Here is a 13,799-nt window from a genome sequence, read left to right as displayed (position 1 = left end):
TATCAGTTTTATCTTTATTATATTTTATAAATTTAGCTTGGTTTTAAAGGAAGTAACTATATGGTTTGATTTTTGCAATATATACCTACTTTATTTTTAAGGAAATATTACTTAAGTATGTAATACTACTATACTTATTGCATTAAAATTTGATAATCGGGTAAATTGAATTTAAAGTTTTATTGTGGAGTTTTTGTTTAACAAAGACAGTATTAATCTAGCTGGATAACCATTATTTCTAGCTATGTGAAGTATTCTATTTAATTCTATTTGATAATTAATTTTGTTTAACGGTAAACTAGTCTGTGTCGGTACGTGTGGGCTTGTGGCATATTGAAAACTCATGTATATTGTTATTATTAGTAATCGTTAAGTCGAGAAAATTAATTGTTTTATTTATTTCTACTTCTTCATTAGTAAATTTAATACAAGCTATGTATATCTTCACCTGAAGAAGTCAATGTTTTGACGAAACAATTGTTGTGAACTATTAATATATATATTTTTTTGAAACATTACTTTCATTTCCTTTCATTGACCTCTCTTTATTGAAGGTGATTCAACCGTGCGCTATCCTAAGGTTTATATCTCTACTGCTGCTTCTATCCTGAGTTATCTGACTTACTAGATATTTTTTTTGGTATAGATAAAGTAGTTTTTAACCTTATCAATAACCTCTTAGCCAAGAGCTGGGGCTTTAACGTTAGTAAACATAAATAAATAAATACATTTTTATTAGAAAAGAGAATATGGTGCATTACATTCGAGAACTATTATTTTAAATAGGACGATTTTCAAATAAGTCATATCTTTAGTGGTTTCCTTTTTGTTTCAGTTTCACATTTTGAGTCAATATCTTATTGGTAGTTTGTTACAGGTCCTACAAATCGCTCCCGTTCTATTTAATTACATAATATTTCTACTAAGTGTCAATTAACATAGTCGTTGTTTCAGTATAGTTAAGTTTTGGTTTCGGCAATCCAGTCAAATTTGTTTGTTGTTGGTTTTAGAAACCTTGTAGATGGGATGATAAGCATTTATATTTAGGACCCAGTTTTGACGATAAGAGCGCAGATTACAGCCCGATAGTCCATTTTCCTACTAAATGTGAATTGTTGTGTCATCCCCGACTAATGAAAAGGTGAATCTGAAATTTGTACATTAATTGTAGATTTAGATAAACCCTATACGTTTTTAGAATTGGTTGCAAAAATCAGAAGCCTATGAGAAAATGTAACTGTACCAACACGGATTTCTGTACCACCCTAACGCCTCACAGACCGAACAGATTCGGATGTAGATTGCAAGAGGACGATATATGTGAAGAAGATGAAGATGAGATTACATCTGATGAGGAATTATGGGAAAGTCGAAAAGTTACGATAAAAACCAATCGATTCGGCGAAGGAATCGACGAAAGATGCACTGCACCGTTGTTATTTATTTCGACAACATCCTTTGACAAACGGGAGTACACAAAGGTAACTTGTCAACTTTTTGACGTGACAACGTCTTATAATTCGATGGAGCCGGCTGCACGCACGAAAAAACATGACTCATGCGGCGTTACCTCGCTCTGAGGCGTTCCATTTAAGGCTTGAAGTGCAAGCGAGAGCGCGGAACGAGCGACAAAGAGGCACAATCGGCCTCCGCGTTCGGCAGCGTTCGACATCTGTCTCTCTCCTACTTGAGTGAGCGATGCGTCCGCGTGGACAGCTGCTATACAATAATACATTTCCATTTACCTCCTTCTCTATATCCATACAAAATATCTATCAAACAAATAAAATTAAAATTTTCTTTTGAAAAATGAAACCATTCCATCAGTATTTTCTTATGACGTTGTCACGTTCAACTATCGTCAGTAAAACGACTTTACAGACAACCGATTTTTTGTTGGTAATTTAGAACCATCTACCTACTGATATCTGCTAAATTTACACTGTTCTGAAACTAACTTTCGTTGAATTAAATTCGACTTTCGCGGCAATGCTTACGTAGAAAAAGTACAATTAGCTCGGTATTAATTTAAAATCATTTTTCGATTTTTTATCCACTACAAACTTTCTCAGATTAATCAGGAAAATATTTTTGTTGCTGTTGTCACACCCCCGCCGGGAATCGAACCCGGGACCTTTGGCTTTGGCATTGAAGCATTGGTGCGTAAAGCCAAAGGCTACTTGTTATTATACTATTAGCTTCGCACGGGTGAATTAGACAATACAAACCGGCCTACCGGCCGGTACCGCCGCAACCGCTATGTCCCTGCATTTTAAAACTGTAATATCTTCATGCTATCATGCTGTAAAGGGCCATATTGATCTATATTAAATGCATTAAATGCACAATGTATTTAAGGTACTTGATTGGATAAGAATTAATGCTGTATTGCTTAAAATCGCTTCGTAAATAAGCCATTATTTCTCATAAAAAGTAAAAGATAAAAATGGCTATTGTGGGTTATCCCTAAGAGATAGACATATACCATCCCGGACTTTTTTGTAGACCCTTTTAAGATGTACAATATTGTAGTACATTATTTCGATCTATCTCGTAGGGTTCAGCCAGCGTTTGCAATGTAAGCGCAAAAAATGTGTTTATTTACGACATCACATTAGAAACCTCTAAAATTATCAGTGTTTCCCTACTATATTATGCATGTATTATACATATAAACCTTCCTCTTGAATCACTGTATCTTTAAAAAAAAACCGCATCAAAATCCGTTGCGTAGTTTTAAATATTTAAGCATACGTAGGGACAGACAGCGGGAAAGCGACTTTGTTTTATACTATGTAGTGATTGGTGACTAATCATTCTAAATGGTGTGGTAAAAATGCCTTTTTTTTAGTCGATGGAATTGGAAACGATTTTCGAAGAAAAGCTTGGTAAGTCCAAGTCGACTGAAGTTACTCCTGAAATTACTGCATCTACCACTGAGGAAATATCAGAGCCGCCTGATGAAGATTAATAATGAAATACACAAATATTAAATACAAATACATTTAACAATCATTTTACTTTAGGTCTTTGGATGGTAAGATTAATAAACAAAAAAGATAATGTAACTTTCAGGGTGTATTTTCAAAGTATTTTAAGCTTAATCACTGGGCTCAAATACAGTAAAATATATATTTTTTTCTATTTTGACTATCAATTACCTTTTGTTCACCATTTATTATATATATATGTTAGGCCCGAAGATCAAAAACGCTCAGCGGCCGGAAAAAACGGCCACATCGCGTTCTGGCTGCCTTCGATTTTGTCAATTGTTGAACACTCACAACGCGTTCTTAATCTTCGACTTGTATTATTTGCCGCTTTCTACCTGCGTACAATGAGATTTATATTGTACTTCCATTTTTCATTTTTTTCATCCATTTTTCAGTTTTTAGGAAACAATTCAATTATTGACAACTATAATTGGATACCAAAGATGGGTTCGGTTTTTCTCGCCGAATCATTTCAACAATATTAAATTTCTTATAATTGTTTTTCAGTTCTAGGAAGAAAGTCACACTGAATGAAAAATCAGTACAGTTCTCGTCAGTGTAGCGAGAAGATCAGTCTGTCATTGACTAATCAACTTACTAAAGTCGTTTGAAAAGTTACACTTTCATTAAAATGTCTGATAAATCAGCGAAAGGAATTTTTTACGATAAAATAAAACCAATTATTGATAGTTGTGACGATAGATCTATGTTGCTGTCTGAGGAAAGGTACAAACTGCTTGTAGGAGAAGTTGAGCATGCTCAAAATGCGCCCAAGAATCACGAGTCTCGACAATATAAGTATTCAGTATAACTGTGAACTGAAAAACAATTATAAGAAATTTAATATTGTTGAAATGATTCGGCGAGAAAAACCGAACCCATCTTTGGTATCCAATTATAGTTGTCAATAATGGAATTGTTTCCTAAAAACTTAAAAATGGATTGAAATTCATTTGTTTTATAAATAGCTACAATATAAATCTCATTGTACGCAGGTAGAAAGCGGCAAATAATACAAGTCGAATATTAAGAACGCGTTGTGAGCGTTCAACAATTGACAAAACGCGTTCCGGCTGTTTAACAGTTACCAGAACGCCTTGCGAGCGTTTAAAAACAGCCAAAACGCGTTCTGTGCGTTCGAAGGCAGCCAGAACGCGATGTGGCCGTTTTTTCCGGCCACTGAGCGTTTTCGGTCTTCNCATACATATATATATTCCCACCTTTCCATTATACAGTTCATAGATTATTTATTGTTATTATTAATGATTTTCTAGTAATATTCTGTGTAACTAGGCAACAAGGACATGATTTTTTTAAACAACAAACTCTTTCTGACGGTGTAAAACTTTTTTTATATGACGTCTGTCAGAAAAGTGAGTGTAATAATTTTGACCAAAAAGTACAGGAAGTGTTTCATGATTTCAAATTGTAAGACATGTCTCTCAATAGGATTCAAAAACTACTGCTTTCTGAATACTGCGATTTTGAAGACGTTATTTTAGTTGAAAGTCCGTTCGCACAAACTGACAGAGACGGAAAAGGGTTAAGACAAGTTAATTTAGGTAAATGAATGCCTAAGTAAATGAATGCCTAAGTAAATGCAAAGAGTTATAAAAAAAGTTATTAAAAATTCACAGTAGTTTATTGTTATCGCTGGTAAATATATAACTTAAGTATGGTATATTAAAATGGTTCATTTGGTTTCTATCATGCCCTAGGACTAACACCAACAAAGCTAATTATGGCAGCCGATGTGGTGAACAGTAACAAAAGAAAAGATTGCAGAATTTTTCGCGATTTAGATGCAGACATTGTAGACTTTGAATTAATTTCGGTATTCCCTCTCCAGTACGCTCGCGTCAGCATCTTTCATCGAAGAAGAAAGTGTACGATTAAAGTCAAATTTTGTACTAATAAAGTTTGGTATTTTGAATTGGGTGGAACGGAAAAACGTCAAGTAAGAATATTTAAATTTTAAACTTTCCACCTAGAAAATTTTAAATCTCAGTTTTTCTTCGGAAATCATTAAAACAAGTCGATCTTGTCTTCAAGGGCGACATCTTGTGGATGTAAGGGGCGCATTACCTAATAGTGCTCTCGGGCATTAGTTTCTTTTGTTATTAGAACCACTTGTTCCCCCCTATCAGTCACGGTGAGCTCGAAGCTGTTAACACCATGGCATCGAGTGGTCGAAATTCACTTTTGTGAACAATTTATTTAATCACTTTCTTTGTGTTAAAAATTGTTTGAAAAACTAAATTTAAAGAAATTGTTTGCAAATAGGTATGCAACACATCGTACGCTTCAGCATAAGAAATTGCTGATCCTAACTACGTAATACTACTTTGTTCTGTGCTGACAGCACTCATAATTTCTTTTATATATGTAATGTTATTTAGATAGTGTTGGTTGCTAATTTGTTATTTGTAACTAATTTTGAAGCAAACTTTACAAATCATCATAATTTACTGTATCGAATCGAACACATCGCGATATGAATCTCAGTCACGTCTTTATAAGAAGCTTGGTATCTAGTCATGGAGACTGGATCTGTTACTAACGAGGATGCAAAGGTTTCCTTTTTGGGGCAGTTGAACTGGATCTTGCATCAAGCACCAGAAAAATGGAACATACTTCAGGAATTCCACGTACAAGTCTTCGATCTCGTGCTAAAGCATAATGAACATCCAGATCATTATATATGCAATGTTGTGAGGAGATGAGTGAAAGAACTGAAGCATCCGAATTTTTCATTTTCGACATACTTGTCTGATGATAACACATTCTTAATGGTTACGTCAACAAACATGATTGCAGATATTGGAGTGATTTGAATTGTAGAATTATGAGAGAATGGCATTCGTCATCCGCAGTCTCCAGAAAAGTTAAATGAATGAGCTAGAATTTTGGGTAATAGTATTGTTGGTCCTTTTTTTTTAACGCTGAATCTTACTCAACTTTCTTGAAGACCTAATCTACCATTGCATTGTGAAGATTCATAAAACTGATAGATCATGTACATCACACACATGGGAATGATGTATTTTCCATTGAATGGCCTCCAAGGTGGCAAAATTTAAAACCACGGGATTCCTTAAATTAAGAGGTGATCGAAAGAATGTTATCTGCAAAATGGAACCCATCTCTTTAGAAAATTTACGACTCCGACAACGGGGTTTTCAGATTAATTATCACACAATACAAAAGAGTTTCACAATATCTGTAAAGTAAATGAAAATACCTTTAAATTGACCCTTCTCTTCCCCCATGTCACTTAAGATTATTGTAGGAGTTGTCAGCCCCTTTAGAAGATTTAAAAGATGTCCCCAATGACGACACGATCGACTTGTTTCAGGGATTTCCGAGAAAAAAATTTCGCTTCTAGATTTTCCTGGCAGGTTTTAAAATCACCATCTTGTATATATAAATATAAACAAAGAAGCTTTTCATGACCTGCCAATAAAATTAAGAAGAGATTAAGATTGAGAAGAAAAAAATACAACGTGTAATTAACAACACGCCACTGAAGTGAAACTTCTTCAAACACACAAACATACCGGGACAGGGGTTAAGGAGTTGGCGTCAGTGGCGTCGTTTCGACTGTAGAGTGTAGGCGCACATACACAAAAACATACAAATACATTCATACATTTTTTTAGGGCTACACTTAGGGTTGCCACCTTTTCAGGCTTTACATAAAGTATTTCTCGACTAAAAGGTTCAAAAAAAAAGTACTCAACATAAAAATAAAGTATTTTATTTTTTGTTTTTAAAAACATATTTTTTGTTACACCTAGCAGCCAGTAACAAATTGCTGTCGCTCTTAAATACATTAATAGCCTCTAAACATGGCAAACAAAGATTTAAGTAAACTAAAAGTTCATTTTTAATTAGTTTTAATGAAGCTTTATTCCTGTCGTCCCGCCACTTTGCGTTCATAACAGAGAATACTCTTTCTGTAAATGCTGAAGTGGCCGGAACGGACAGCAAAAGTGACACTACTTTGAACAGATTTGGGAAATCAGGTTGTTCCGTAAATATGGCTTGCCATTTTTCTGTGCAATATTATTGATGTAAAAATACTCTGAATTTCGAATAATCGCTTACAAAATTACGATGTTTACTTAAGACCTTAAATAAAGTATTTTTGCGTACTTTATGTGTCTTGTAAAGTATAACGTACGCACAGTCGAAATACAGTACAATACTTTAAAGTACGGGTGGCAACCCTAGCTACACTATACATGCCGGAGTTGCCTGTAACCAACGTTGCATTGAAGCGCGCTCACGGCTCAAGCGATCCCCACTACGAACTCGACTACGTGGCCGAGTAGAGGGGGGACATCCGTTGCATGATTTCGTTACATAGAAACTCGCATGAAACGAACTTACTCTACCGTGCGTAAAGAAGTTTCTCTTCAAAAAATTCAATCCCACTAAAAACGATAATGTACAAACATAGCATCAGTTCAATTTTTGTTAACTTAACTTTCAGACGATATGGAGAACGTGGTGCGACAGGATAAATTATATAAATAGAAACGATCAAAATTCCGCGAGTGAAACTTCGGCCGGTAGTTCGAGTACTGCAAGTACAACATCACATATAAACAATTTGTCTAGTATTAAACGTAAACCGTCTTCAAATAAAGTACAAATTTGGTGTACGTTCGATAAGACTGGTTGCAACATAAGGCCTAAAGTACGTAGGTAGATACACAAGTAATTTCAAATAAAGTGAAGGCAATGCCAAATAAAATTAAATAAATTTGAGTACCATAAATGCTCTTTTTAATTTTTATTGATACTAAGAAAAGATAACTGATACCCATTATTCGGCAATCACTTCGATTTTCATAGACTTGGAAGAAATGGACTGATAAATATTTGTTTATTGGTCACAATTTCGAAGAATTCCCATTGGATTACACCCCTATAGTTTACTTTCCAACTAAATGTCAACTGCTGTGTTCACGTAAAACAGAAAGGTTTTGCCGTTTTATCTGTAAATAATAATAGGAAACCTTCTTCTGAAAACTTTTCAGGAGCGATTACTCGAAACAATGTGATTGCGATAACACAGACTTTTGCATGTCGAAATTTGCTCATCGAATTAACCGATTTGGATGTGGAATGCCTGATAATGAAAAGGGAAAAAGAAAAAAGCTTCCATCAGATTTTACACAAGAAAAATCATTTCGCGTTAATAGATTTGGAAAAGGTATTGACGAAAAGTGCTTACCCGGACTGTATCTTCCTACAGAAAGTTTTATTAAAGCCAAAAAGTTACATCAAACAGTTTCAAAGGTATCAATAATATTTCGTCTGTTTAACAGTTACCAGAACGCGTTGCGAGCGTGTAAAAACAGACAAAACGCGTTCTGTGCGTTCGAAGGCAGCCAGAACGCGATGTGACCGTTTTTTCCGGCCACTGAGCGTTTTCGGTCTTCGGGTCTAACATACATATTAAGAGAAATTCCTCGAGTTCAATTTAAATGAAAGATAGATACCTCCATCTGACAGTGTGTTTCATAGTTACTCTGCCTCAAAGTTTGTTGTAGAGAAGTGGAATAAGTTGAACAATTTTCTAGGTCAATGAAGAACCCACAAAACCTGACCCTGAACTAACAAAAACCATTCAATCAAATATTATTAATATTTGCAGCATAGTTGAAGAAGCTGTTAAGATTTGGGAATACCTACAATCTAAAAGAAACAGTCAAATTTCGAAAGCAAAACACGAAAGAAAGTATGCACTTCAACCAGACCCCAACATTTCTCAAACTTTTGGGACCTGGAATGTACGATCAGGAGAAAGATATTCCATTAAAGTATCGAAAAACATTTTGATAATAATGCAATATTGGATTTAAAAGTCACTCTTTAGATTATTTCTTACTTAGGTAATTTACAGGTAAAAAGGAATGCTTCTGAAGTAAACGTTTTGAAAGGAACTCGTACTATAATGCCATCTTCATCATCGACAGTATCTTTGGACACTTTTGAAAAAAATCAACACAGACTAACAATCACGCGCGGGTAGTTTATAATAAAATGCATCACAATCAGTACGAATGGAACAATAATTTTCATCGTAGAACGTATCCTTTCTGGATTCACAGATCCGATTATGGCAGCGAATCTTCAGTAAGCAGACACAAAATTATAAGAAATAAATCAAAAAGCTATCAAATGATTCCAAAAGAAACAGGTTTGTTAGCCGTTATTTTTCAGTGCTATATCTCCTAGCCTATATTATTAATCTATACATCGAAGACGCGATCAACAGCATTAAAGACATAACAATTGTAGGGATAGATGTGCAAGGGCAAAAGATTAGAATGCTTAGATTTGCAGATGATATAGCAGTATTAGCATCTAGCAAGGAGGCGTCAGAGATAGTTTTAAATAAAATGGAAGCGGTACTGACAGATCAGTACTGTATGAAAATAAATAAAAGTAAAACTAAAATACTGGTATGCAAGGGAAGAAAAAGTAGGGAAAGAGCGAATATAAAGATAGGAGACGAAAAATTAGAAGAAATGGCTGATTTTATATACCTATGGATGGAAGGAATAGTAGTAGGGATATAAAGCAAAGGATAGCGCAGGGTCGTGTCGCCTTCAATAGAAAGAAGTCACTTCTATGCTCGCGAACGGTTAATTTAGAAATTCGAAAAAGATTGTTAAAGGTGTATGTTTAGAGCGCGATGCTGTACGGGTGCGAAATATGGACAGTGGGCGCGGCGTAAAAGAAAAGGTTAGAAGCGTTTGAAATGTTGTGTTATAGGCGGATGATGAGGATAACTTGGGTAGAAATGGTTAGAAATGAAGAGGTATTGGAAGGAATAGGTGAACAGAGGGCTTTATGGAAGTCAATAAAAAATAGGCGAGAGAGGTTGGTAGGACACCTTCTCAGGCATGAAGGTCTAGTCAGAGACATATTAGAGGCAGAAACAGGAGTTAGGTGGGGTAGAGGTAGACCTAGATTAGATTACTGTTCGCAAATAGTTAAGGATGTGGGCGGTTCTAGTTTTAGGGAAATGCGAAGAATTGCTCAGGATAGGTAAGACTGGAGGTACGTGTCCAACCAGTCTTAGGACTGACGACCTTATTATGATGATGGGTACAACTTACTGTTCTATATAAATAAATTTTAATAGCTTTGAAGTACACCTAAAATAAGTATCATTTATCGTCAAAATTCTTTACTTTTGACTGATGTCTTTTATACAATACCTTTCCAGTTAGCAAGAAAAATCATTCATCTCAATTAATTACCTATGAAGCAACGAGAAACCTGCCCTTTAGCAATTTTGATCTTAACAAAAAAATTAGAAGGAACGAAACTATTATTCTTTACAAATGTGCTTCTTCAGACTGGAGTAAAAGTGAAAACTCAGATGGTAAAATATAAAATGATATGAAATGGGTTTGATTATATCTTAGGTATAATTATTTTCAGAAAGTTGCTTATCATCTAGGAAACCTTCTGTTAAAGATTTAACTCGAATCCTAAGAATGGAGCTTAATCTTACCGCTTGGGACTTCGATTCTGGCACCTTAGCCTACCAATTAACTCTGATTGAAAGAAATCTGTTCTTAAAGATTAGCGCAGAAGATGTAACATCCTTAATTTTTCAAGGGTCAATTGACAATTCCCCCAATTTGAAGAGTTTCGTGACCTTTTCCCATCGACTCACTTGTCTTGTGGCCACTGAGATCCTTAAGAACAATTCTATAAAAGTAGGACTTTCAAATAATTTGTTAAGGAGAGGATTCACATTTCTTAAAATAGCCCCTGAATTTAAAGCCATTTTTATTTAAATTTTAAAATTTTAAAGTCTTTTAATGGGAGTCGCCAATGCCCCCTTCTGGCTCCTTAAAAATATTTTATTTTTATTTTTATTTTATTTTATTCAANTGCATTCGGCTTCTTCCCGGGAGGTACTTGTTACATCCACACTAGATCAGCTGAGCGACATTGGTCGCCTAGATCCAGGTCCGTAATGAAACAAATTGTACGTTCAAATTTACAAAGACGATTTGCGAGCTCAATTGTCACTGGATTGAAAAATTGTATAACACTTTTTTGTTGTATTTTGTGTCAGGAAGCCATGTTTTTTTTTTTAATTATTATAACTGGGACACCCTGTATAGGGCTGGATATTCTGTTAAGGTGTACATGAAAAGCAATCCAGCCAAGTACGGGATCAAAATCTGGAGTATGACTGCTTGTGAAACATCGTGTTGTAAGAACATTCAGATATGCTTTTGCAAAATTGGTGGAAAATCTAAAGGAGATCTGGGGAGAGTGGTAGTGATGATAAAGCTCTTTTATTAAATGACTCACAAATCCTCGGACTGTCTATGAAACCATTTAGGATTTTGTATACATATAAATTATCAAAATAAATTCTTTTAAAATAAGTACTAATTAATTAAATTTTAATTAATTTATTGTCCAATTTAGATTTTTCGCATTACACTTATGCCTGTTAATAGATATCGAATACAAACTCGATTTCATATATTCTCGATTGCTATTAATGACATTAGATGTCAATCAATATCGCCTGAAAATGTTAGTATTATACACAATAGGTAATTGTACGAAATTACGAGGCGATCATGAGGGTATACCAACATTATCGGCAAGTCTTATTGAAAATTTTGGTGGAGGCGCCGGGACAATCTAAAACAAAAGCTATTATTAAGCTATAATTCTGATTTCGTTGAAGTAGCATGATGAGTTTTCATCTTCAAATTATTTATTTTTTATGTAGACGCAAATAGGGATGCCAATTTATATTTTCCTTTTGCACCCATTAAATATTGAACTACAATTTGTAATATAATATATCGATAACCCAACATACACCAAATATTACAACTCTAATAATGTAACTATAAAGAATGTTATAAAACGTTGTTTCTTAAGAAAATAACTTTTTAACGTAAAACTCAATACTATTCTCGAAAAAATTACAAAATTTAACGTAGAAATAATTGATTAGTAATACTTTTGAAGATACATATACTTCTTGTAAAATTTCCTTTACTCATTTTTATAACTTTAAATTGCTAAAGTTACATAACTGCAATTGATAAGGAAAGAAATTAAATAAAACCGAAAAAATTCAATCAAAAATGATAAAAGCTCATCATTTGTAAAACTATCATGCGCTGTAAAAAATTATCAAAAGATTTAATTTTCTATCTACACTTCTAAGTGAACATGTGGGAATTATAGTGCCAAAAGGCCCCAAAACAACTAATTATATGAGCCACATCTGCAAAATCAAACATTCATGAAGATACAGAAACGTTATTAGTAAATATTAAAAAAATTATTTAAAATTTTGGTGGAGGCGCCGGGACATTTTAAAACAAGCGCTATAATTAAGCTACAATTCCAGTTTCATTGCAGTAGGTTTATTAATTTTCACCTTTTAATTATATTTTTCTTTGTACACCCAATTAGATATCCTAATTTATATTTTTCTTTTTACATTCATGAAAACTACAATTTGTAATACAGTATACAGACAACCCAACATACATAAAATATTACAATTCTTATAATTTAACTATAAGGAAAGTTGTGAAACGTTGTTTCTCAAAAATATAACTTTTTATAGTAAAAAACTAACTGTCCTCGAACAAATTACAAAATTTAACGTGGAAATAAGTAATTGTCCTGTCAGAGTCGACCCGATTCGCGGAATTTGCTTTTTGTTCTTTTAATTTTTTTGTGAGGTCACAGGTTGGGCCCTATTTCCGGACTGCGTCGTCCGATCGCAGTGGGAGTGCTATCAAAATTTTCTAGAGCTACTGTGCTCTGCGCTGAGAGCAAAATCGCCCACCCACGAGATTCCGTTTCGGAGTTATGGCTGTCGGAATTTGTGGGAAAGTTTTATTTTCCAAATCGAGAATTAAATATTTTGGAGAACATATCTGGCGAACTATTGAAAATAGCGCAAAAATTCTTTCACCAGCGGTTGGCCCGTACCCAAGTGTACAGGAAAAATTCAATTTCGAAGAAAAAAAATACAGAAATTTTTAAAAATTTAGAATTTTTCATCAACACCGAATACGACCGCATACCGCTCATATCGTTCGCACTGAGACGGGGCATCCGTCTGGGAAAGAATTTTTCCGATAGGTCCTACCGTTTTCCAGCTACAGCTCATAAAACGTCAGTCTTAGGAGCGGTGCGCTCGCAAACATGGTGCGAAAAAAAATCCATAGCTCCGCAGATGTACGTCCGATCCGTACCAAACATGGCTCGTTCGAAGCGCAATGAATGCGGCAAGTTTTCGACGGAAGCAGTTTTAAATTCTGACACTCCTGGTCCGCGTCAGAACCGACCCGATTCGCGGAATTTGCTTTTGGTTCTTTTTAATGTTTTTCTGAGGCCACAGGATGACCCCTATGTCCGGACTGAGTAGTCCGATCTCCATGGAAGTATTATCAGAATTATCCAGAGATACTGTGCTCTGCGTCGAATATGAGAGATTCCGTTTCGGAGTTATAGCTATCGGAAGTTTTGACCAAGTGTTATTTTCGAAATCGAGAATTAAATATTCAAGAGAACATATCTGGCGAACTATTGAAGATAGCGCAAAAATTCTTTCACCAACGGTTGGCCCGCACCTAAGTGTACAGGAAAAATTCAATTTCGAAGAAAAAAAAAATTAAAAATTTTCGAAAATTTTGAATTTTTTATCAACACCGAATGCGACCGTATACGGTCCATATCGTTCGCACTGAGACGGGGCATCCGCCTGTGAAAGAATTTTTCCGA

At 34.7% G+C, this 13,799-nt stretch overlaps 2 protein-coding genes across 4 annotated transcripts in view; both read left to right on the top strand.

Moving 5' to 3' along the window:
• Nucleotides 1-3,144, top strand: part of LOC108740415 — a 5,789-nt gene extending 2,645 nt beyond the window's left edge. For both annotated transcript variants that reach the window (XM_018474726.1, XM_018474727.1), the window contains exons 4-6: nucleotides 1,011-1,141; nucleotides 1,199-1,481; nucleotides 2,852-3,144. In XM_018474726.1, coding sequence (XP_018330228.1) covers nucleotides 1,011-1,141; nucleotides 1,199-1,481; nucleotides 2,852-2,971 — 534 coding nt within the window. In that variant the 3' untranslated portion in view covers nucleotides 2,972-3,144. The remainder of the gene's footprint in view (nucleotides 1-1,010; nucleotides 1,142-1,198; nucleotides 1,482-2,851) is intronic.
• Nucleotides 3,145-4,296: 1,152 nt separating this feature from the next.
• LOC108740412 overlaps nucleotides 4,297-13,799 on the top strand; it is a 15,130-nt gene continuing 5,627 nt past the window's right edge. Inside the window, exons 1-10 of one of the 2 annotated variants that reach the window (XM_018474721.2) lie at nucleotides 4,297-4,555; nucleotides 4,712-4,950; nucleotides 7,489-7,695; nucleotides 7,854-7,981; nucleotides 8,039-8,300; nucleotides 8,585-8,824; nucleotides 8,908-9,032; nucleotides 9,092-9,204; nucleotides 10,240-10,398; nucleotides 10,458-10,738. In XM_018474721.2, coding sequence (XP_018330223.1) covers nucleotides 4,429-4,555; nucleotides 4,712-4,950; nucleotides 7,489-7,695; nucleotides 7,854-7,981; nucleotides 8,039-8,300; nucleotides 8,585-8,824; nucleotides 8,908-9,032; nucleotides 9,092-9,204; nucleotides 10,240-10,398; nucleotides 10,458-10,738 — 1,881 coding nt within the window. In that variant the 5' untranslated portion in view covers nucleotides 4,297-4,428. Of the gene's footprint in view, nucleotides 4,556-4,711; nucleotides 4,951-7,488; nucleotides 7,696-7,853; nucleotides 7,982-8,038; nucleotides 8,301-8,584; nucleotides 8,825-8,907; nucleotides 9,033-9,091; nucleotides 9,205-10,239; nucleotides 10,399-10,457; nucleotides 10,739-13,799 lie in introns of those variants that run through there. The other variant, XM_018474722.2, reaches the window with a different exon arrangement.

Source organism: Agrilus planipennis, unplaced genomic scaffold (genome assembly GCF_000699045.2).
Source record: "Agrilus planipennis isolate EAB-ADULT unplaced genomic scaffold, Apla_2.0 scaffold206, whole genome shotgun sequence".
Taxonomy (NCBI): Eukaryota; Metazoa; Arthropoda; class Insecta; order Coleoptera; family Buprestidae; genus Agrilus; species Agrilus planipennis.
This window is presented reverse-complemented; position numbering and strand designations above follow the sequence as displayed.